Raw genomic sequence first — 25,617 nt, forward strand, 5'->3', positions numbered from 1 at the left:
ATAAATATTTGTTAAGTGCATAAATAAATATATCTAAAATACATTTTTATGCAGTTTTTGGAATACGTTTGTAGATTTAAACACATAATGTTTATGGGAGTCTGCAAACTATGGCCCACAGGTTTAATCATCCACATCCATTTATGTACACACTGTCCACAGCTGCTTTCACAGTACAACAGCCAATCAGTAGTTGTGACAAAGACTGTATAGTCCACAAACCTAAAAATATTTACTATCTGGCTCTTTACAGAAAAAATCTGCCTACCCATGACCAACTTTCCAGATCATCCCCAACACATGTATTAATATTTCTAAAACCCAACCACTTTAGTATCTATTATTGCTATTAAAAAAAACCAAAAGCCCTCTGTATGTTCTGAGGACTCCCAACCGAAGTAGAGAACATACAAACAAAATTACTTTCTATAGTATGCCACCTACAGCCACCTAATAGCTATACTTTTTGTTCAATGCTAAACACAAAGATATACTCAAGATAGATATTAAATACAGCCTCTTAAAGAACTAGAAACTGCTCTGGAAAGGGGCGGAAAAGGCTTTCAAAATATCTTAAAATTAGAGACCAAAGACTCATTCTCATATATGACATGAAAATGCTTCCAAACTTTATTTATTTGGCTGTGCTGGGTCTTAGGTGCGGCACATAGGGCATGAGGGATCTAATTCCTCCACCAGGGATTCAAGCCTGACCCCCTGCATTGGGAGCATGGAGTCTTAGCCACTGGACCACCAGGGAAGTCGGTTTCCAAATTTTATACAAAATTAAGTGATCTCTTTAATCATTCTTATTTTAAATCAGTATTTGCCATTTCCTTACATTTTTCTACATCTTCCATCTCCCCCTGCCCACCTACCATATACACATTCATAAGGACAAAGGACATTTAACAGTTATCTGTCTCCCTCAGGTTTAGCAAAGTGCTACTACTTTGTTAGTGTATTTATGAAAGATAATTTCCATAGTATTCAGATTTTTGGTAAACTTCTTGTAAGATCTGTATGTAATGTGATTAAAACGACTTGTGTGGTAAACCCTGCTTCCAGAAGACTGAGGGATAGGCATGCTATACCATCAGGAAACTGAGGTCTGGTTCACCTACCATATTCACACAGGGGAAGTAACCCTGGATGTTGAAGGCCTATTACAATACATAGTCTGACTACTCTAATTTAATTCAATTATCACTGTTCCAAGTCAAAACAGACTGTCTCTTCACAGAATCACCTCCCATCTTTAGTAATTTCCAACCATCAAGTGCCATGTTTGACATGGCAAAAGCCATTTGTTCAAACACTAGCATTAAAAAAAATGGCCACCTGATCTAGGTAAGCAGAGGTGTCATCACCACTTTGCACTTCAGGAAAATTTAGTGAAAGAAAAACAACAGATTTATTTTCATGCTTGTAAAATCAGTCTCTCACTTGTTTCAACAGAAACCAGGGATTAGCGGTTGTTAACATCATTTCAATCTTTTTTATTTACTGGATAAAAACTGTAATTAATCTTATTGGTAACTTAACATTGGAATTTTGGTAACTATTAAACACTATCTTCCATAAAATATCAGAAAGCATTATGTACAATATGGATATGTAGTTTCATGTTATATATTATATATATACACACAGAAATATATATATCAAATGATATAAAGATATTTTTATGGAAAAAAATTTTAATTTCAAAACATATTAAAAGTGTTCTTTCAATACACGAGGCATTAACTCATTGGGAGCAGGACCCAGTCTGTTTACTCATCTCAAAATTTATTTTGACTTAATTTATTTTCGGCACTAATAGTGTTATTTTTTTTTCAGGCTTACTGAAATAAAATTTACACATGGTAAAACATACCTTTTTAGGTGTACATTTCTATAAATTTTACAAAATTATATGTCATATAACCATCACCACAACCAAATAAAGAACATTTCCATCATCCCAAAAAGTTCCTTGTGTCCCGTTATAGTTAATTCCTTTCCCAAGTCCCACACAATCACTAATTCAACTTCTGTCCCTATATTTTTACCTTTCCCAGAATGTCAAATAAATGAAATCATACAGTATATACATTTTTCAGTCTATCTTCTTTTACTCAGCATCCATGTTGTTGCTGTTATCAGCAGTTCATTGCCTTTAATTGCTAAGAAAGACTCAATTACATGGATATACCATAATTTGTTTATCCATTCACCACTTGATCGATGTTTGAGTTGTTCCCAGTTTGGACAATTATAAATAAAATGGCTGTAAATGTTTTGCATGCAGATTTTTTCTTGGACATATGTCTTCATTTTTCTTGGGTAAATAGCTAGAGGGGAACTGCTGGACTGTATGCAATAATTATTCTTGACTAAATGAAAAAGGTCCCAATATTTCAAATATGAGCCAAATATACTGCCACTTAAGTAATACTGCTTTGCTGTTTCTAAGGCCTTTAAGCTGTTTAAACATTAAACTCTCTCTGTGCAACTCTCAATGGCTGCTCCTTCATCTTAGAAGACTGGGAGATCTCACAGCTATTCTAAGATTTAAACAATCACAAGCAGGTTTAGTCTACCATTCTTAATGTTCTTTTGCTGATAACTCTCTCAAAAGTTTCTTACTCATTTGATTCCAGTCAGTTACATGTGCCATTACCACACTCGTAACTCTAAGACTACTTCTTTACCCTAAACCCCTCTCTCTCTCCCTTCCTCCCACCTCTTCCCCCAAACTCAGTTTAAAAATAGTTTAGAGGTTGTCAAGCTTCTATGAGGGGACTACTACCTTTAGTTAGATCTTTACTCTGAGACATTTGATCCAAATGGATAAGTCCACTAGGTATAATTTAAAATGATCCTTGCCCTCAAAAACCTTAATCCACTGGCAACTTTTATCAATAGTTGTGATAAAAGTTTTTTTATCACTTTAAGTCTGACCTTTGCCACAAAGATGAGCTTTCATATTTAATAGACTTTTATCCCTTAAACATTTTTTTCAATTTTATCTCATAATTTTTTAGGTCTAAAAGCAGTTAACTCTTCAAAGTTAAGGGTAATCAAGACAGTGTAGTACTGGCATAAGAACTGATACACAGATCAATGAAACACAACTGAGAGTCCAAAAATAAAACCATTTTGTATGTCTCTAGTCAGCTGATTTTGACAAAGATGCCAAGATCATTCAACAGAGGAAACAGAATCAAAGCTGACTCTTATCTCACACCATGTAAAAAACACTAATCATATAAAAAAACATTAACTCAAAATGGATCAGAGACCTAAATGTAAATAAAAGTCAGAATGATACAATTTTCTTAGAAGAAAAGACAGTAGATTTTAATGACCTTGGATTTAGCAATGGATTCTTTGATATAACTCATAAAGCACAAGGAGCAAAAGAAAAACAAAAAAACAGACCTCATCAAAATTGGAAGCAAGTAACTTTTTGAACATTACAAGGCCTGTAATTTCTAGAATTTCCATATTCCCTTTCACTTCTACTTACAACACAGCCAATTCTTTCCTAAACTTATCTTTCTCATAATACAGCGTCAATACAGCTAATAATAAGAGCACATACTATAACACTCTGTTTTCCAACCTCTTCCTTAAGAACACTGGTTCATCAGACATTCATTTAACCTTGCAATTTATAAATAGTGACAAGTTTTACTAAATTCACTGCCACTATTTAACAGCACTCTTATCTTTACAGCTTCCAAAATCAAGTGTCTTTGCTGATACTGCCTAACCACTAAGTGAAAATCACACTTTTAGAATATTTGTTATACAGCACCTGACTCAATACCAATTGCTTTACTAGTTAAGGTAGGCTATGATATTAACCCCCAAATCTCAGTGGCTTAACATACTCAAAGTAGCAGAGAGGGAGAGAGGGCCCTTTTTTCCAATGTTCCATGCTGCCACCCAGTTTATTAATAAATATTTTTTTTGTTCCCTAATTTCTTTAGACATATCTAAAGTTCATATGAAATCTAAGGGGGGAAAAGATCTAATATATCTTATATCTATTAATTTATTTATTTTTACCTAATTTCACATGCAATTTTAAAAGAAAAAAGGTACAGTTCATGAAGACAGGTTTAGAAATCTTATCAACTGTAGTCTGGATCTCAGTGAAATCCATCTATCTGTGGGTCCTAGATAAGCTTCCAAACTTCATTAAGCTGCACTTTTCTCATTTATTTGTTTTGCAGTTTCCTCATTTTTAAAAGGAGCTCAGTAACACTGATTTCAAAATAACACTTTGAAAAATAAATGAAATAAAGTAGGTAAAAGGTTTACATTGTGTCTGACTGGTATAAGCCCCCAATTATTATTATTTTTATAACTTACATTCTTCTTCAAATTATAGATTTCCAATACTTACATACAAAAAGATATTATAAACAGATCCACATACACTATCCAGTAAAAATGGTGTTATCCCAGATTTCAAGCTATTATACAAAGCTACAGTAATCAAACAGTATGGTATTTGCATAAAAACAGACACATAGGTCAATGGAACAGACTACAGAGCCCAGAAATGAACTTGCTCAATCAATTTATGACAAAGGAGCCAAGGGTATATGATGGGAAAATAGTAGCTTCTTCAATAAACAGTGTCAGGAAAAACAGAGAGTCACACATAAAAAAATGAAAATGGACCACTATCTTATACCATACACAAAAAATAAACTCAAATTGATTAAACATTTGAATGGAAAACCTAAAACCATAAAACTCATAGAAGAAAAACGTAGGTGGTTAACTCCTCGAGACTTGCCTTAGTGATTATTTTTTGGATTTGACACCAAATGCAAAGGCAACAAAAACAAAAATACACCCATGGGACTTTATCAAACTGAAAAGCTTTTGCACAGCAAAATTTAAAAAAAAAATCAACAAAATGAAAGGTAATTTACTAAATAGGAGAAAATATTTGCAAATCATATATCTGGCAAATGGTTACTATCAAAAAATACATTTTTAAAACCTCATTAAACTCAAATAAAATAGCCCAACAAACTGATTTAAAAATGGGCAAAAGATGTGACTAGACAGTTTCTAAAGAAGACATATAGACTGACAACAGATGCATGCAAAGTTACTCAAAGTTAACCAACAGGGAAATATAAATCAAAATATAAATGAGATATATAATAGAAATCAAAACTTCAATGAGATATTATACCTGTAAGAATAGCTATTATCAAGGAGATAAGAGATAACAAATGCTGGCAAGGCTGTGGAGAAAAGGGAAACCTTGTACACTGTTGTCAGAAACATAATTTGGTACACTCACTTTGGAAAAGAGTATATAAGTTCCTCAAAAATTAAACATATATCATACGACCCAGCAATCTCACTTCTGGGTATTTATGCAAAGAAAATAAAAACACTATATATATTTTTTTCTTTTTTACATATATACACCTCCATGTTCACTGCAACAGTATTTACAATAGCCTAGATATGGAAACAACCTAAATATCCATCAAGGGATGAACGAGCAAAGAAAATGTGTGTGTTCTCTCTCTAATATTATATATATGCATATACTATTCTATAATATATATATATATATTATTTGGCCATAAAAGAGAATGAAATCTTGCAATTTGTGACAACATGAATGGACTCAAAGGCATTACACTAAGTGAAATAAGTCAGAGAAAGACAACTACAAAGTGATCTCACTTATATATAGAATCTAAAAGCAAACAAACAAAAGGTAGTTGCTAGAGGCTGGCTGGTTGGGAGTAGATGAAATGGGTGAAAGGAGTCAAAGGGTACAAACTACCAATTATAAAATAAATAAGTCACAGGACATAATGTTCATCATGGAGACTATACTTAATAATACTGTATTGCATACTTGAATGCTGCTAAAAATAAAAGGCAGATATTAAAGGTTCTCATCACAGAAGAACAGTTCAAGATGGCTGTGCAGAAGGACACACATTTGTCTCCTCCTGCAAGAGCGCCAAAATTGTAGCTAGCTGTTCAGCAACCACTGACAGGAGCATGCTGGAACCCACCAAAAAAAAAAAGATACCCTATGTCCAAAGACAAAGAAGCCACAGTGAGACAGGAGGAGGTGTGGAATCACAATAAAACCAAATCCTATACCCGCTGGGTGGGTGACCCATAGACTTGAGAACAGTAATACCAAAGAAGTTCTCGCACTGGTGTCAAGGTTCTGAACCCCACATTAGGCTTCCCAGCCTGGGGATCCAACAAAGGGACTGGGAATCCCCAGGAAATCTGCTGTGAGGGCCAGCAGGTTTTGATTATAGGACTTCAGGACTGGGAGAAACAGAGATTCCAGTTTTGGTGGGCACAAACAAAATTGTACATGCACAAAGACCCAGAGGAGAGGAGCAGTGACCCCACAGGGAACTGAACCAAAGCTGCCTGCTAGTGTTGGAAGGCCTGCTATGGAGGTGTGGGTTGGCAGTGGCTCATCACAGGACGGGGGCACTGGAAGATGCCCTTTGGCATAAACCCTCTTGGAGTTCACCATTAACCCAACCATAGAGCCCATAGACCCCAGGGCTGGGTCAGGCCAAACAACTACCAGGGAGGGATGCAACCCCACCCATCAGTAGATAACTGTATTAAAGCTTTACTTGAGCAAAGCCCTGCCCACCACAGCAAGACCCAGTTTTTCCCATTGCCAGTCCCTCCCATCAGGAAGCTTACATAAGCCTCTTAGCCTCATCCATCAGAGGGCAGAGAGAAGCAAGAGGAAGCATTGTCTTACAGCAGCTAAAACAAAAACCATATTACAGAAAGTTAATCATGATGAAAAAGCAGAGTCATGTCCCAGATGAAGGGACAAGATAACTGCCTCACCCCCCCAAATTAAATGAAGTAGAGACAGGCAACTTCCAGAAAAAGAACTCAGAATAATAATAATGAAGATGATCTAGGATCTCGGAAAAGAATGGAGGCAAAGATTGAGAAGATGCAAGAAATGTTTACCAAAGACCTAGAAGAACTAAAGAACAAACAGAGATGAATAATACACTAGAAGGAATCCACAGCAGAGTAACTGAGGCAGAACAGATAAATGACCTGGAGGACAGAATGGTGGAAATCACTGCCACAGAACAGAATACAGAAAAAAGAATGAGAAGAAATGAAGACAGCCTAAGAGACCTCTGGGACAACATTAAATGCACCAACATTCTCATTACAGGGGTCCCAGAAGGAGAAGAGAGAGAGAAAGGACATGAGAAAATAATTGAAGAGATAATAGCTGAAAACTTGCCTTAATATGGGAAAGGAAATAGTCAACCAAGTCCAGGAAGCACAGTGAGTCCCAGGCAGGATAAACCCAAGGAGGAACACACTGAGACACATAGTAATCAAACTGACAAAAATTAAAAACAAAGATAAAATATTAAAAGCAACAACAGAAAAACAACAGGTAACAGACAAGGAAACTCCCATCAGGCTATCAGCTGAATTCTCAACAGAAACTCTGCAAGCCAGAAGGGAAGGGTATGGTATGTTTAGAGTGATGAAAGGGAAGAACCTACAACTAAGAATACTCTGCCCAGCAAGACCCTTCTTCAGATTTAACAGAGAAATCAAAAGCTTTCCAGACAAGCAAAAGTGAAAAGAATTCAGCACCATCAAACCAGCTTTACAATTGATGCTAAAGGAACTTCTCTAGGCAGGAAACACAAGAGAAGGAAAAGACCTACAGAAAATAAACCCAAAACAATTAAGAAAACAGTAACAGGATCACACATATCAATCATTACCTTAAATGCAAGTGGATTAAATATACCAACCAAAAGACACAGACTGGCTGGGTGGATGAAAACATGTGCATGTATGTACTTCCACTTACCACATCAGTCTGCTTAACAAACACCCAAACACCCAAGTTGTATGTAATTATTTTATACTGTTAAGTTAATCATATTCCCATTATGGCTTGCAATTGTAATTATCTTTTATTTTTTGTCTGGCCATTGATTGTGAAAACTGATAAGCATATTTTACCATTGTGGTTATGTAACTATTACTCATTTACTACCATTGTATCATGATTGGTCAACAGAAAAATAATAGAACTCTGTATCACCAAAACTAGTATCTAACAGAAAAACCTGTAATCACTTTCTAAAACCCAGATGCATTTCAGAATTATCTTGAAACTTTTGGGGGGAAAAAAATGCTCAGGTATTGCTTTTTTTCTCCAGAGCTACAGATAATGAGTAGTCATGTTTAAAAACAACTGGACTATCTGGCAATCTTTTACTTTTATCTAGTTTGTTTTACTTTTTCTATTTCATATTCAGTGCTCCCATTTCATTTATGTTTTCCAATCTCTCCATCTCTCCTTTTTTTTTTAATGTTCTTTCTCATGCTATCAAGTGTAGTAAAAAAGCTTGTGTGTGTATATATATATGTATAATACATATATTTTGGAAAACTTAGGAATTTTTGCCTAACTAAACATACTATGACATTTTGATTCCACTTGTTTAACTCAGTTGAATAGAATGCCAGATTTCTAATTAAAAAACAGATATGCAACAAGCAACAAAGGTTTACTGTATAGCATAGGGAACTAACAGTCAATATCCTGTGATAACCTATGATGGACAATAATTTCAAAAATAATATGTATATTTGTATAACTGAATCATCTTGCTGTGTACTTGAAACATTGTAAATCAACTATACTTCAATAAAATATATTTTTTTAAAAAAAGGTTCTCATCACAAGGAAAAAAGATTCTGTAATTATGTACGGTAATAGATATTAAGTAGACTCATTGTGGTGATCATTTCACAATACATACAAATACTGAATCATGCTGTATACCTAAAACCAATATAACATTGTATGTCAATTATACCTCAATTAAAAAAATCTTAAAGCATTTACCCAGTAAAAAAACATTTTTAAGGTGTTTGAGAATATAAGTCACTTACCTAAAGCTGTAATCATCTTTGTCTTCATATGATTTAATTTGTGCTGAAACAGACTTAGATCGTACTTCTTGCTGATCTCTCTAAATAAAACAAAGGTAAGTCATAAAGGAAAAAACCTCACAAAACTAGGATATATTCAAGTGCCTTTCTGATCATTAATCATTTCAGAATTGTCCACTATTTCCATAAAATCAAAGCACAGAATTCTAAAAGCTATGGTATCAAAATAAGGTCTGTAACTATGTAGTTTCACCTTTCATTCATTCTTGGTTAGGAAAATCACTCTAAGGGAAAATTGTAAGAATGTTAATGCCTCTAAATGATCTTAGCTGACTTCTTCCCAATTATATTAGGGCTTCCATCTTGTGTAACATGCAAAAGAAGTAAGGTTCCCAAGAAATGAAAACATAAATCCATTTAATGGATAGAAAAATTTGTCTCAAATCAGACAAACTTCAATGTTACAATGACCACACAGAAATTAAAGTGCTAAAAATGAAGCAATAAGAGTGAAAGCTTTTGAAGATGATGTATCAGTATGAAAGTAAGAAAACAAAAATTCAATATGGCAAGAGTTATATCCATGAGAGGACTAATGGATTTGATCAGAATACATAATGAATCCCTCATTCTACTATAAAGTGGGGTTTCTTTGTTCAAATTATTTTCTGGCTCTTCAGAACAGACACAAACAAAAGATGTAATAAAGTATTTATTTTTAAATAAAATATTTAATTACAAATGCAACTAACAAATCTTTAACCATTATCTCCATCTATTACCTGAAATGTTATGTTCCTATGCTAACAAACAATGATGGTTCTGTCTAAGGCATTAAAATATTAGCTATTCTTCAGTGACACCCATCAACTCTAAAGTGAGATGGGGATGGGGTTTAAATGAAAAAGAATTATAACTGAATTAAAACAAAAAATGAAATAAGCTTGAAAGCAGCTCTAAGGAGTACTATTACAGCCTATCAATTAGGATATTTATTTCTCTAAGGAATACTACTATATCCTATCATTAATAATGGGAATGCTGATGCTTAGGGAGGGGCATTTAAAGAAAGAATAACCAATCTGGTAGTTAGAATGGGGCAAATATCCTTATATTGTCTAGTAATATAGCCTCAAAACATTTTCCTGACTATAATTTTGACTATGGACTAGCCCTAAGAATTTGAGTTACATCTAACTGCAGAGTTTAAGAAACAGATTACCATCTAAGCATTAGTGATAATTGTTATCCTTTATTCAACTTCTGTCCAGAAACCGTATCCTTACTGAATTACTAGTACTAATTCAATAGCTACTCACAAACATTAATCTTAAAATAGTAGGAAATATTAATGTAGCTACTATTAGATGATTGGAATATCAAAATGGAGAACACTTTTTCAGTAGCTTTTAGAAAATGTGTGCTTCTCAAAAACATATATATGCATATATACACATACCTATGTATATACTGATTTTCAATTTATAATAATTCACTGAATTGAAAATTTATGCTTTGGCACTTTTTTGTATGTATGCTATACATCAAATTAAAAAGCTAAAAAATTAACACTAACATGGAAATACTAATAATTGTACATTTACTTACTATTACTTCCTCAGCTTGTCGAACCAGATCAGCTGTTTTTGCCTCTAATTCTGCATTTAAACGTCTAAAAGCAGAAAATAATTTAATAGCTGTGATACGCTGAAGACTCTAACACAAAGCTAAAGAAACTGAATTTCAATAACTACACTTCAGTTAAGTCAACAAATGCCAAAACATACACATGACATTTTTACTTAAAAATTAATATAACTATTAGAAAGGTTATTTCCAAATCCCCATGATTCCTTCTTCTTTGCGGTGGAAATTCAAATGGTGTAAATATTGGTCTCTTCATATACTAGTAAAAATGTTTCATTACAAGTGCAACTAACATTGCCCTTACTTCAAGTAGAATGATTTATTTGGAAAGAATAAACTGGGTGGGTTCACCTCAGTTTCACTCTTCATGTTCTTGGGATTCTGAGGGGCCTCACTCAGTTATATACTTCAGTATAAGCTTCATCAGAAATACAGGCAATTCCTTTGACCTACACCTGCCATTTCTCTTTCTTCCATCTATTTGGAATATAGCAAAGAACAGGAATACTATTTGGTCCCATTAAGACTGTAAGAATACCAATGTCATTGAAGGAAACTGTTTTGAAAGGAAAAACTGCCCATAATCCTACCACCATTATCAGATGATTTTTAGTATTCCCTTCTAATTATCATCTGTAAGCACATACACAATATTGTACTGTTTCCCCATAACAATATAGATGTAATATATTTACCTGTATATAAGTTTTAAAATTAATGCCTTAAATGGCTATAAAATACGCTGAAGAGTTGAATTTAACATAGTGTACTAAACTGTTCCTCTTGTTAGTTCAAGTTCCCATCTCTGTTTTAAAAGTTAACTTTATAATAAACATCTTCAAAAGCATATAACTTCTCAGTTCTATTCATAGGTCACATTTCTAGATGATGTAGGCTCTTAAGTTTTATGAAGAAAATATGCAAAACAATTTTTTAAATGAGATATCTTGTGATATTAGATATGTAATTCAGAGGTAATGCACACCAGTGACGACCCCCACTCCACGAAAAAAAAAATATCAGTATCATATCCCTTCTTAAAACAGTCTGATGTTTCAAGAAGTATTTTTACACCCTAGGATGAGTTAATCAGAAGAAATAGTATCTAACACAGTCCAAAGTAGTATTCAAGATGGCTTTACCTGATTTTCCACATTTCCCTAACAAGAACCATGAGAGGTTTCTGGTCAACACAGCAGACTGAGGTAACTCAAAAGACTACTCTTCTGCTCCAAAACCCATAGAAATCCTGGATAAACTGTAATAAAGGAAATGTTGCTAAACTTAAACTCAGGCAAAGAAAACACCCTGGCACTAAAAATATAGCAGTAACTCAAAGTGAGAGCAGTAAACAGGAACAGAAGCCAAAACAGCTTAACAGCTAGAAACCAATGCACTTGAGGGAGTCATAAAGGGCTACACCTGTGAACCAGACTACAAAACCGCCGCCCATAACCTTAGGTGAACGGAGATGGAACTAAAGCCATGTGTGGGAAAGATTCTCCTAAGAGTAATCAGAGCACACAGAAGTGTATTCCAAGTTCATCTTACCCAGATGGTATAGGGACACTAGGCCAAAACTTTAATATAGAAAGTTGGCTTAGAACCAGTGAAAACTGATAAGCTAATAAACTGAAATGCAAAACCACCCTTAGGAATATTTAGTCATCTAGAACAAATGCAACTCTCTCAGAAAGCAAATTCTACTAAAGATGCCTTCACAATGATAATAAATTGCATTAAAAAATAAGTTTCCAGGATGGATAATCAACAGATACAAACAAAATCTGCACCAAAAGACCTGGAGATGATAAAACAACCTAAGAATTTTAAATAGTACTTTTCAATAAGAAAGAAAAAACAGAATAGAAACCATTAGGCAAGAACCAAGCATCGTAAACATATATTCAAAAAAACACTGAATTTGGAAAACAACCAAACAGAAATTACATAATGAAAATACAGTCAATGTAAATAAAACTCAAATGCAACGGATAAGTTGAACAACAGAATGAAGAGGGAATGGATGAATTAGAAGATGAGAAAATTACCAACAAAAAGGAACAGAGAAACAAAAAGATAAAAATGCAAGAGAGAGTTTAACATCTATTCGAGACAGACAGTAAGACAAAGATAGATTATAGCAACCTAATAGACAGTGCAGAATAAAATCCCAGAAAAGGAGGAAATGCCAAAATTTAAAGAGATACACTGAGTATAATCTAAAGGAAGTGTGATACATCCCTTTCTGCTCTTTCTCTGGATTGTCCTAGCTATTAGGGGTCTTTTGTGTACCTATACAAATTTTAAAGTTATCTGTTCTAGTTCTGTTTTAAAAAAACATCTCACTGGTATTTTGATAGGACTGCAATGAATCCACAGACTAGTTTCAGTACTATGGTCATTTTAACAATATTAATTCTACTAATCTATGAATACAATGTATCTTTCACCCTCTGTGTTGTCTTGATTTTCTTTCATCAGTGTCTTATAGTTTTCTGAGTACAGATCTTTTACCTCCTTAGATTTATTCCTAAGTATTTTATTATTTTGATGCAATCATAAATGGGATTCTTTCCTTAATTTCTATTTCTGATAAATTGCTTTTAGTGTACAGTGGTGGTTGGTGGTTTAGTTGCTAAGTCATGTCTGACTCTGGTGACCACATGAGCTGTGCCCACCAGGTTCCTCTATCCATGAGATTTCCCAGGCAAGGATACTATTGTGGGTTGCCATCTCCTTCTCCAGGGAATCTTCTCGACCCAGGGATCAAACCTGGATCTCCTGCATTGCAGGCAGTCTCTTGCATTGCAGGTGGATTCTTTTACCAACTGAGCCACCAGGGAAATGAGTATTAATTTTGTATTCTGCAACTCTACTGAATTCACTGATGAGCTGTACTAGCTTTCTGGTGGCATCATTAGGATTTTCTATGTATAGAATCCTGTCAGCAAACAATGACAGTTTTAATTCTTCCTTTCCAGTTAGATTCCTTTTCTTTTTTTCCTTCTCTGATTGCCATGGCTAGGACTTTCAATACTATGCTGAATTAAAGCGGTAAGAGTGAGCATCCTGATCTTAGACAAAAATGCTTGTTCCTGATCTTAGATAAAATGTTTTTAGCTTTTCACCACCAAGTACTATGTTAGCTATGAGCTTACACGTGTGTGTTAGTCACTCAGTCGTGCCCAACTCTGCAACTCCATGGACTGTAGCCTGCCAAGCTCCTCGTCCGTGGAAGTCTCCAAGCAAGAATGGTGGGGAGGGTTGCCACATCTTTCTTCAGGGGATCTTCCCGACCTAGGGATTGAACCTGGGTCTCCTGTATTGCAGACAGTTTCCTTACCATTTGAGCTACCTGGGAAGCCCATGAGCTTATATATGGACTTCATTATGTTGAAATATATTCCCTCTACACAAACATTGTGGAGAAGGAAATGGCAACCCACTCCAGTATTCTTGCCTGGAGAATCCCATGGACAAAGGGCTACAGTCCATGGGGTTGCAAAAAGACATGACTGAGAGACTAGCACACACACACACAAACACTGAGGAGAGGAGAGTTTTTATCATAAATGGATGTTGAGTTTTGTCAAATGCTTTTTTTGCATTTGATCATATGATCTATTCAGATGAGCATATGATTTTTATTCTCCTTTTGTTAATGTGTGTACCACATTGATAGATTTCCAGATATTGAACCACCCTTGCCCCGCAGGATAACACTCACTTGATCACAGTGTATGATCCTCTTAATATATTACTGGATTCAGTTTGCTAATATATTATTGAGGATTTTTACATTGATGTTCATCAATGATATTGGCCTATAATTTTTTTTTTTGTAATATCTTTGTATAGTTTTAGTATCAAGGTGATGCTGGCCTCATTCAATGAGTTCAGAAGTGCTCCTCACTCTGCAACTTTTTGGAATTATTTTAGGATAGGCATTAACTCTTTTTTAAATGTTTGATAGAATTGTTATTATTCTTTTTGGTTTGATCCATAGATATTATACTACAAAGCTACAGCAGGTGAAACAGTATGGTACTGGAACAAAAGCAGACACACAGATCAATGGAGCAGAATGGTGAGCCCAGAAACAAACCTACACTTACGTGGGTAACTGTGACAAAGCAGACAAAAATATACAGTGAAGAAAAGACAGTCTTTCAGTAAGTCATGCTGGGAAGATGGGCTGCTACATTTAAAAGAGTAAAATAAAAACTTTTTTCACATCATATACAAAAATAAACTCAAAATGGATTAATGTAAGACCACAAACCATAAAACCTGAGAAGAAAACATAGGTAGACTATTCTTTGACATAAATCACAACAATAGTTTTTGGATCTGTCTCCTAAGAAAATAAAATACATACATACATGCACAGGGCCTAATTAAACTTGAAAGGGAAAAAAAAGGAAAGGAAATCACTGACAAAATGAAAAGATATCTACCGAATGGAAGAAAATATTTGCAAATGATATGAGTAACAAGGGTTTAATATTCACTATATAAATAGCTAAAACTATTCAATACTAAAAAAAAAACAAATAATCTGGTTTAAAAATGGGAAGAAAACCTGAAAAGGCATTTTCCTAAAGAAGAAAATAGATGGCCAATGGGCACATGTAAAGCACAACACTGTTAATCATCAGAGAAATGTAAAGCAAAGCTACAGTATGATCTCATACCTGTCAGAATGGCTATTATCAAAAAGTCCACAAATAACAAATGTTGGCAAGAATGTGGAGAAAAGGGAACTCTCCTACACTGCTGGTGGGAATATAAATTGGCGCAGCCACTGTGGAAAACAGTATGGCAATTTCTCAAAAAATTGAAGCTATAACTACCATATGACCCAGTAATTACCCTCTTGGATATATATCCAACAAAAATGAAAGCACTACTTTGAAAAAATATATGCACCCCCATGTTCATAGCAGCATTTACAAGAGCCAAGATATAGAAGCAACCTACATATTCATCAACAGATGAATGGATAAAGAAGATGTGGCATAAAAATACATACATACACACAATGATATACTGTTCAGTTATGAAAAAAATGAAATTTTGCCATTTGCAACAACATGAATGGACCTGGAGGGTATTCTGGTTAGTGAACCACATCAGACAGAGAAAAACAAATACTGTGTGTTATTACTTATTGTAAATCTAAAAAATAAAGCAAATGAATGAATATAACAGAATAGAAACAGATCCACATACATAGAGAACAAACTAATGGTTACCAATGGGAAAAGGGAAGAAGAAAGGCATATGATAGTGGTAAAGGATTAAGATATACAAACTACTGTGTATGAAATAAATAAGATACAAGGATGTATGGGCTTCTCAGCTGGAGCCAGTGGTAAAGAACCCACTGGCCAATGCAGGAGATGATGTAAGAGACATGGGTTAGATCCCTAGGTGAGGAAGATCCCCTGGAGGAGAGCACATCAACCCACTCAAGTATTCTTGCCTGGAGAATCCCATGGACAGGGGAGGCTACAGTCCATAGGGTTGCAGAGAGTCAGATATGACTTAGTACAAACACACAAAGATATACTGTACAACACAGGAAATACAGCTGTTATTTGACAATAATTTTAAATGGAATAAATTTACAAAATTTTTGAATCACTATGCTATACACCTAAACTAGTATAATACTGTAAATCAAGTAGACCTCAATAAAACAAAAACAAAAATTATTTGAAACCTGAAGAATACAGCAAGAGACATAAAACAAAAGACACTACTTTTTATAAAAAGAAATAATGCTGAGAATTTTCCAGAAATGAATAATTACAGAGATCCCAGGCAGGATCAAGAAAACAAATCCACAACTGTACACACTGGGTAAAACTGCATAACTTCAAAGACAAGGAGAATATTCTTTAAATTACAAACTAAACATTTAACAAGAAGAGAGAAAAATAGTCTACCAACATGATTATCTTAGAAGCTGACAGCAGATGGTTTACCAATATCTCTAGATTACAATGGTACCTTTGGACAACCAAATGGTACTTTTAATGAACTGTCAGGAGGTGGGGTGCGAGGACTAGCCATTTCAAGTTCTATATTCAGCTAAACTATCTTTGAAGAACAAATGCGAAGTAAAATTTTCAGGTAAGACTGGTGAATTTAAGACTCAGATTTTCAGACAGAAAAGTAATGAATGCTCTATGCTTCAGAAAAAAGGAAACTCAACTTAGGGAAAAAAAAGGAATCATGATGCAAAGAAATGACAAAACATGATAAATTAGCACAGAATATGAAAATAACAGGTAGGGGTATTCAAAGCAAAGGGGAAGTAACTATTATTTAACTTGCAAACAAGGGAAACCAAGTTAAACTATTCTGAGGTCTTTCCAAAACAATAAAGGGAAAATTAAGATATAATGAAAACTCATTCAACCAATAAACAACAGAAAAGAACCAAAGAAAAGGCACAAATAGAAAACAAAACATAAGATGACCAAAACAACTTCAAATCAACAAACAAAATACCATAAATTCACTTATTAGAAGGCAGAAATTATCAGAGAGTATAAAAGAAATGTACTTAATAAGGCTAAATGACATACAAAGTTTGAAAATAAAAGAATGAAAGAGATGTAAAGACACTACAAATAATTAAAGGAATTATTCAAGAGGGTTTAAATAAAATGATATAACCCCCAAACAAAAATGGACACAATTAAAAGAAATTTTTAAGTTACAATTATAGCTGATTTTAGTACACCTCTGACAGAAGCCAATACAGCTACTGGAGAAAAAAACGTTGAGGACACCACTACTATGGACAGCAAAAGTAATCAGCTTGATCTAAGTTATTAGTCAACAAATAGTAAATACACTTTCTATCAAAGAATACACTGAATATTCACAAAAGTTCCACATATACCTGGTCAACTAAGTTTCAAAACGCCTTTGAAAATAAATGATACATTCTCTGACCACAGTACAATTAAAAATAAAATTTTAAATAACAAAAATAAAACAAACAAACAGATGCTTGGCAATTACAAAAACACACTAAAATAAACACTATGAAAATCATAAAATATTCAAAACTAAATAATCAGAAAGAATAGAAATATCAAAACAGACCTCGAAATACAGATTAGCTATGGTTGCAGAGAAATATTAAATGTATTAAATTTAAATGCAAAATTTTAAATGAATTAAAAAATTAGAAAACTTAAAAAAGAAAAACTAAATCCACAATTACAAGAAAAAGAAACTATAAAGATAAGGCTAATGAAAAAAATTTTTAATCACACAGAAAATTAGCAATAAAACCAAAAGTTAATTCTCTGAAAAGACCAATAAAACATATACACCTCCCAATAAGACTGACAGGAAAGGTCCCAAAAGAAGATATATATTAAGTTACAGATATAGTCAAGACTTAAAATATAAGAGCATAATTAGAATAAATGTATGTTAATACACATACATGAAATGGACAGTTTTCTAGAAAACTAGCAAATAACCAAAATTTATTCTGGAAGCAATAATTATTAAAAAAACAATTCACAGAATAAAAAAAAAAACACCTCAAACTAGACTCAGTTTCACAATTTTAATCATGGGTAGATGATCTCTGATTACAAGAAGCTTCCAAGAACAGAATAAAACAAAAAAGGAAAGCTACTCAGTTTATTTTATAATAATGATATCAAAATCAGAAAGGCAAAGAACTAGAAAAAAATGTAGGACCAATTTCACTTTGTTTATAGATGAAATAAAAAATCTACATAAAATTAAAGCAATCTAATCCAGGGGCCTTTCAAAGAAAACAATAAACCTGTCTTTGTAGTTCAGTATGTTAAAACATTAAATGAAGGGGTGAAAAAATTTTTATCACCTACATAAATTTGGGGGGGGGGACTTTGTTAAAATTTAACATTCATTCAAAATATAAAAAAGGATATAATATTGTCAATGCGAGAGACCTGGGTTCGATCCCTGGGTCGGGAAGATACCCTGGAGAAGGGAAAAGCTACCCACTCCAGTATTCTGGCCTGGAGAATTCCATGGACAAAGAGTCGGTCACGACTGAGCGGCTTTCACCTCACTTCACATCCTAGACTGAAAAACAAAGAATTAATGGAAACTGTGTCCTTAAGCCTGATAAAAAAAATATTTAGTCAAAACTCTACAGCATGATGGGAATGTAAACTGATACAGCTATTATGGAACACAGTAGGAGATTCCTTAAAAACTAGCTAGGCATAAATCTAGTTATTGAAAATAGAACAGAGAGTAAGAAACTAGGAATAAACCTTATGACCCAGGAATACCACTACTGGACATACACCCTAAGAAAACCACAATTCCAAAAGACACATGTACCCCAATGTTCACTGCAGCAATATTTACAACAGCCAGGGCATGGAAGCAACCTAAATGTCCATCAACAGATAAATGGATTAGGAAGTTGTGGTACATTTATACAGTGTAATATTGCTCAGCCATAAAAAGGAATGAATCTGACATAGTTGTAGTGAGGTGCATGAACCTGGAGCCTCTTATGCAGAGGAAGAGAAAAACAAGGAAGAGAAGAAACAAGTATTGCATATTAATGCATATACATGTAATCTAGAAAAACAATACTGGTAAATCTATTAGAGAATGGACTTGGGGACACAGCAGAGGAAGGTTAGGGTGGGACAAATTGAGAAAGTAGCATTGACATATATACACTATCATACACTAAAATAGTGAGGAAGCTGCTAAATAACATAGGGAGCCCAGCCTGGAGCTCTGTGATGACCTAGAGCAGTGGGGTGTGGGGACAGGAGGGTGGCTAAGGAGGGACGATATATATATTTAATTATGACTGATTCACATTGTTGAACAGCAGAAACCAAGGCAAAATTATAAAGCAATTTTCCACCAATTAAAAAATAAAATTTTCAAAACATGGATAACCAACAAGGCTCTAATCTACTGTACAGCATAAGAAACTCTATTCGATGTTATGTGGCACTCTGGACGGAAGGGGAGTTTGGGGGAGAATGGATACATGTACATATATGGAAGAGTCCCTTTGCTGTCCACCCGAAACTATCACAACATTGTGTGCTGGGGACTTCCCAGGTGGCACAGTAGCGAAGCATCTGCCTGACAATGCAGGAGACCCAAGAGACATGGGTTCGATCTCTGGGGTGGGAAGATCCTCTGAAGTAGGAAAGGGCAACCCACTCCCAGTATTCTTTGTTTTTTTTCTTTTTTCTGTATTTATTTTCAAACTTTAAACTTTTTATTTGTATTAGAGTATGGCCAATTAACAATGTTGTGGTAGTTTCAGGTGAACAGTGAAAGGGCTCAGCCATACATATATGTATCCATTCTCCCTCAAATCCCCCTCCCATCCAGGCTGGCACATAACACTGAGCAGAGTTCCACGTTGGTTATCCATTTTAAACATAGCTGTGTGTACATGATCTTCCCAGACTCCCTTAAACTATCCCTTTCCCCTGGCAACCATAAATTCATTTTTAAGTCTGTGAATCTTTGTTTTGTAAGTAAGTGCATTGTATCATTTCTTTTTAGATTCTACACATAAGGGATGTCATACGATATCTCTCCTTCTCTGACTTACTTCACTCAATATGACACTCATCCATTTTGCTGCAAATGGCATTATTTCCTTTTTAATAGCCAAGTAATATTCCACTGTATATATGTACCACACCTTTAACCATTTCTCTGTTGATGGACATTTAGATTGCTTCCATGTCTTGGCTATTGTAAACGGTGCTGTAATGAACACTGTGGTATGTGTATCCTTTCGGGTGTTTTCCTCCAGATATATGCACAAGAGTGGGATTGTAGAGTCATATGGTAGGACATACAGATGGCTAATAAGCACATGGAAAGACGTTCAACATCACTAGTTATTAGAGAAATGAAAATCAAAACTACAATGAGAAATCACCTCATACCAGTCAGAATGGCTATCATCAAAAAATCCACAAATATCAAATACTGGAGAGAGTGTGGAGAGAAGGGGATTCTCCTACACTGTTACATGGTACAACCACTATGGAGAACAGTGAGGTTACTTAAAAAAAAAACAAAAAAACAAAAAAAAACTGCTCCAGTATTCTTGCCTGGAAAATTCCATGGACAGAGGAGCCTGACGGGTTACAGTCCATGAGGTCCCAAAGAGTTGGACACAACTAAGCAACTGAGCACAGCACATACAGCAAAAAACCGATACGGCTGACACTGCTGTCCACCTGAAACTATTACAACATTGTTAATTGGCTATACTCCAGTATAAAATTAAAAAAATTTTTAAAAATTCTACAGCAAATCTCAATTGTAGTGATAAATTATTAAATGCAGACTAATGAAAATCATAACTAAGATGATAATGCTTACCACCACTTTTTCTATTCCATATTATACTGGAGGTTCTAATCAGATCAAGAAAAAAGATGCAGAAGAAATTGTAAAGGAACAAAACTATCACAATTTGCATATGATATAACCATCTTTACAAAAAGCTCAAAGGACTCTGCAAAATAGGAGAATTCAGCAGTGCTGACACTCTTGACAAATGTAGGTGTAGGATCAATATACAAAAAATCAGTAATGTTTCTATACATACAACCAATTAGAAAATGTGGTAGAAAAAAAGCCATTCATTATAACAACAAAACTATAAAGTACCTTGAAAAGAATATTTAAGACTTTATGTAGTAATATGAGAAAATATTATTAATGGACACCAAAAACCCCTCCATGTAAAATAGAGATATATCATATCCATGGAAAGGCAGATTCAATAACATAAAGATATCAGTTCTCTGCAAATTAATCTATATGTCCAATTTAGTTGGCATTTAGCAGCAAGAAGTTTGGGGGAAGGCTTGCCCTGCAAGCTATCAAGGTTAATTAAAACAGATGCCACATGATCTTACTATTTAGCTTTCTCATTTTATGATACAAGCACATGGCTTGGAATATCTATTGATTTGAGTGATCAGCATATTCCTTGGTTTACTATCTCATATAGTGATTATTTCCTCCAACTATTTGACAAGAGCTGATTGTGAAAGATTCTCGATTGGGATCCCTGGAAAGTGCTGTCTTCGGTTAATTAAAACAAAATATGCTTAAAACCAAGAAAACATGTAGCAAAATACTGTGTTATGATCTTATATTCTTGCCTATAAAGATGGCCAAACATTTCACCTTTATGCATAGTGCTGAGTGATCCACAAACTTCAAGCAGTGCCTGGGAGCTACTTTGTTCAAACACCTCAGCATCGCACACCTCAAGAGTATGTAGAACAAGTAACAAAAGGGAGCCTTTACTGCAAAACTTCTGCTAAAACAGAATATAGATGTCTGACTTTAAGCAGGACTATAGCCTTAACGAGAGGCTTCCCAGGTGGTTCAGTGGTAAAGAATCTGTCTGCAACATAGGAGACACAGATTTCCATCCCTGGGTTGGGAAGATCCCCTGGAGAAAGAAACGGCAACCTACTCCAGTATAATGTTTAGGGAAGTCTATGGACAGAGGAGTTGGGAAGGCTACAGTCTACGCGGGGTGCAAAAGAGACAAGACTTAGCAACTCAACATTAGCCTTAATGAAGGGCCAGGTGCAAAATATACTTCGAAATAACCAGGTGAATTAACCTAATACATGTATTTAGTGCTATGTGGTGCACTGTAATGAAAACAAACGTTTTGGGTTTAGCTGACTCAGGACTGTTAATGAACAACAGACCCATTGATTAAGTACACTGTTACTACAAATAATCGGCCCATTTTATCAAACAGTGGAAGATGATTATGTTTCTACATGCTATGAGAAGGTAACATGTCTAGTTTATCTAAGTACAGTACACTTCAGTTTTAACTCTAAACATGCTTTCATTTTAGGTACAAATCATTTGGTAACTACGTTTAACCATCTGAGGAATTGCTGGGATGTTTTGCAAGTTTTAAATTACATTACTTTAAATTAATTAAAAAGAAAGTAAACTTCTAAAATATAATTTTTTTGGTAAGGCTATACATAAGGGCAAATAAAAGACATGGTCTGTGACCTCGTGGAACTCAGTCCAGCACAGAAAACAGACACGAAGTAAACTAACAAATGAATTTACTGTAACAAGTTACACTAATAGCAAAGAAAATTTAATCAGACAATAAAAGAGTAATAGAAAGCCTATTTATCGTAGTCCAAAAAGGCCACTCTGATAGAAAAAAACAAAAGAGGTCAAGATTACACAAGAGGTAGAAGCCAAGTGTGACAGAGCTTTTGAAGTGCAACTGGAAACCACTGCAAAGTTTTAGGCAAGGGAGAGACAAGATCAAATTAACAAGATTACTGACATCTGCATGACAACTGGGGGATGAAGAGTGGAGTGGTCCTAGAGTGAAAACACGTGTTGTCAGGATATTTGTAATTACATTGAGACTAGGTAAAGAAAGGAAACCCTCCCAACTCCACCGAAGGTGGATAAGAATGACAATTCCAAATGCCCTGAGAAACATGCTTTGAGTTTAGAAACCAAACATAAAAGAAATTTACATACGTAAACTCTAGGAACTTGAAATTAAGCGGAATTCATTTAACTAGAAACAACCATGCGCTGGCAATTCGCGCTATCCAAACTACTCCTAAACATATCATCTTGCTGACGAACAGGTTTACTTATTTGCGTAAAATTTTCTCCCACTTCCAACACCTACGAGGACGCAGCTCAAGTTAAAGAGAAAAGATAAAGGGCAAGTAAATGGGCTGAGAAGAAAATGCTGGACGATGAACGGTCTCAAAGATCCAGTCACCAGGAAAAGTACTTGTATGCAGCCTCATTTAGGTGAAAGAAGAAAAACCTGAACCGCTGAAGTTCTTACTTATATTCTTCCTCCTTGGCGAGGAGGTCCCGTCGAGGCGTGGCAAGTTGCTGAATGCGTGGCGGGAGCGGAGTCTTTGAAACGCCCGGTCTCTGTAAAAGAGGCAGACACTTTCAGAACCAAAGTTCAATGAATTTTGGTGTCCTCAGGACACCGAAACCTAGCTGCTACCCAGGAGAGTCCAGTTGAACTAACCTTGAAACTTCTCCCGGCCATCTTCCGCAGCCGCGACGCCGTTACCGAGACAACGACGCACTTTCCCGCGAGAGTTACCACAACCCCGGTGGCCTTCCAGCTCAGGGCACGATTGGGACCACGCCCCAACTCTTGGCAGAAAACAGCGCGAGCTTAGGACCGGGCTGAGACCTGGGGAGTGTGCACTGCCGTTTTGTACCCGACTTGGGGTAAACGCTAACCGCAGTCTTGCAGGAACTGAAGAAGCCAAAGTCGTGGACTGATTTATAGAATAAAAAAGACTAGAGATCTCTTCAAGAAAATTAGAGATACCAAGGGAACATTTCATGCAAAGATGGGCTCGATAAAGGACAGAAATGGTATGGACCTAACAGAAGCAGAAGATATTAAGAAGAGACGAACTGTACAAAAGATCTTCACGACCCAGATTTTCACGATGATGTGATTACTCACCTAGAGCCAGACATCCTGGAATGTGAAGTCAAGTGGGGTTTAGGAAGTATCACTAGGAACAAAGCTAGTGGAGGTGATGGAATAGTGGAGGAGATGGAATTCCAGTTGAGCTATTTCAAATCCTGAAAGATGATGCTGTGAAAGTGCTGCACTGAATATTCCAGGAAACTTGGAATAAGCACTGGCCACAGGACTGGGAAAGGCCAGTTTTCATTCCAATCCCTAAGAAAAGCAATGCCAAAGAATGCTCAAACTACAGCACAATTGCACTCATCTCACACACTAGTAAAATTATGCTCAAAATTCTCCAAGCCAGGCTTCAACAGTATGTGAACGGTGAACTTCAGATGTTCAAGCTGGTTTTAGAAAAGGCAGAGGAAACAGAGATCAAACTGTCAACATCCGTTGGCATCATAGAAAGCACATGAGAGTTCCAGAAAAAACATCTATTTCTGCTTTATTGGCTATGCCAAAGCCTTTGACTGTGTGGATCACAATAAACTGTGGAAATTTTTGAATGAGATGGGAATACCAGACCACCTGACCTGTCTCTTGAGAAATCTGTCTGCGGTATGCAGATCAGGAAGCAAGTTAGAACTGGACACGGAACAACAGACTCGTTCCAAATAGGAAAAGGAGTACGTCAAGGCTGTATACGGCCACCATGCTTATTTAATTTATATGCAGAGTACATCATGAGAAACGCTGGGCTGGATGAAGCACAACCTGGAATCAAGATTGCCGGGAGAAATATCAATAACCTCAGATATGCAGATGACACCACCGTTATAGCAGAAAGTTAAAAAGAACTAAAGAGCCTCTTGATGAAAGTGAAAGAGGAGAGTGAAAAAGTTGACTTAAAGCTCAACATTCAGAAAACGAAGATCATGGCATCTGGTCCCATCACTTCATGGGAAATAGATGGGGAAACAGTGGAAACAGTGGCAGACTTTATTTTCTTGGGCTCCAAAATCTTGCAGATGGTGACTGCAGCCATGAAATAAAAAGACGCTTACTCCTTGGAAGAAAAATTATAAGCAACCTAGACAGCATATTGGAGAAGGTAATGGCACCCTGCTCCAGTACTCTTGCCTGGAAAATCCCATGATGGAGGAGCCTGGAAGGCTGCAGTCCTTGGGGTCACTGAGGGTCGGACGTGACTGAGCGACTTCACTTTCACTTTTCACTTTCATGCATTGGAGACAGAAATGGCAACCCACTCTAGTGTTCTTGCCTAGAGAATCCCAGGGACGGGAGAGCCTGGTGAGCTGCCATCTATGGGGTCGTACAGAGTTGGACATGACTGAAGTGACTTAGCAGCAGCAGCAGACAGCATATTAAAAAGGAGAGACATTACTTTGCCAACAAAGGTCCGTCTAGTCAAGGCTATGGTTTTTTCAGTAGACATGTATGGTTGTGAGAGTTGGACTATAAAGAAAGCAGAAGAATTG

General features: G+C 35.6%; 1 protein-coding gene across 5 annotated transcripts in view; it reads right to left on the bottom strand.

The window, feature by feature from the left end:
* TEX9 (testis expressed 9) overlaps positions 1 to 25,617 on the bottom strand; it is a 168,368-nt gene that overhangs the window by 69,159 nt on the left and 73,592 nt on the right. The window contains exons 1-4 of one of the 5 annotated variants that reach the window (XM_069596437.1): positions 23,714 to 23,829; positions 23,519 to 23,610; positions 10,579 to 10,642; positions 8,971 to 9,050 (exon numbers count right to left, since the gene is read on the bottom strand). In XM_069596437.1, the coding sequence (XP_069452538.1) occupies positions 8,971 to 9,050; positions 10,579 to 10,642; positions 23,519 to 23,610; positions 23,714 to 23,734 (257 nt within the window). In that variant the 5' untranslated portion in view covers positions 23,735 to 23,829. Of the gene's footprint in view, positions 1 to 8,970; positions 9,051 to 10,578; positions 10,643 to 11,759; positions 11,934 to 23,518; positions 23,611 to 23,713; positions 23,830 to 25,617 lie in introns of those variants that run through there. The other 4 variants (XM_069596436.1, XM_069596434.1, XM_069596432.1 and 1 more) reach the window with 4 other exon arrangements.

Source organism: Ovis canadensis, chromosome 7 (genome assembly GCF_042477335.2).
Source record: "Ovis canadensis isolate MfBH-ARS-UI-01 breed Bighorn chromosome 7, ARS-UI_OviCan_v2, whole genome shotgun sequence".
In the NCBI taxonomy this organism is placed as follows: domain Eukaryota; kingdom Metazoa; phylum Chordata; class Mammalia; order Artiodactyla; family Bovidae; genus Ovis; species Ovis canadensis.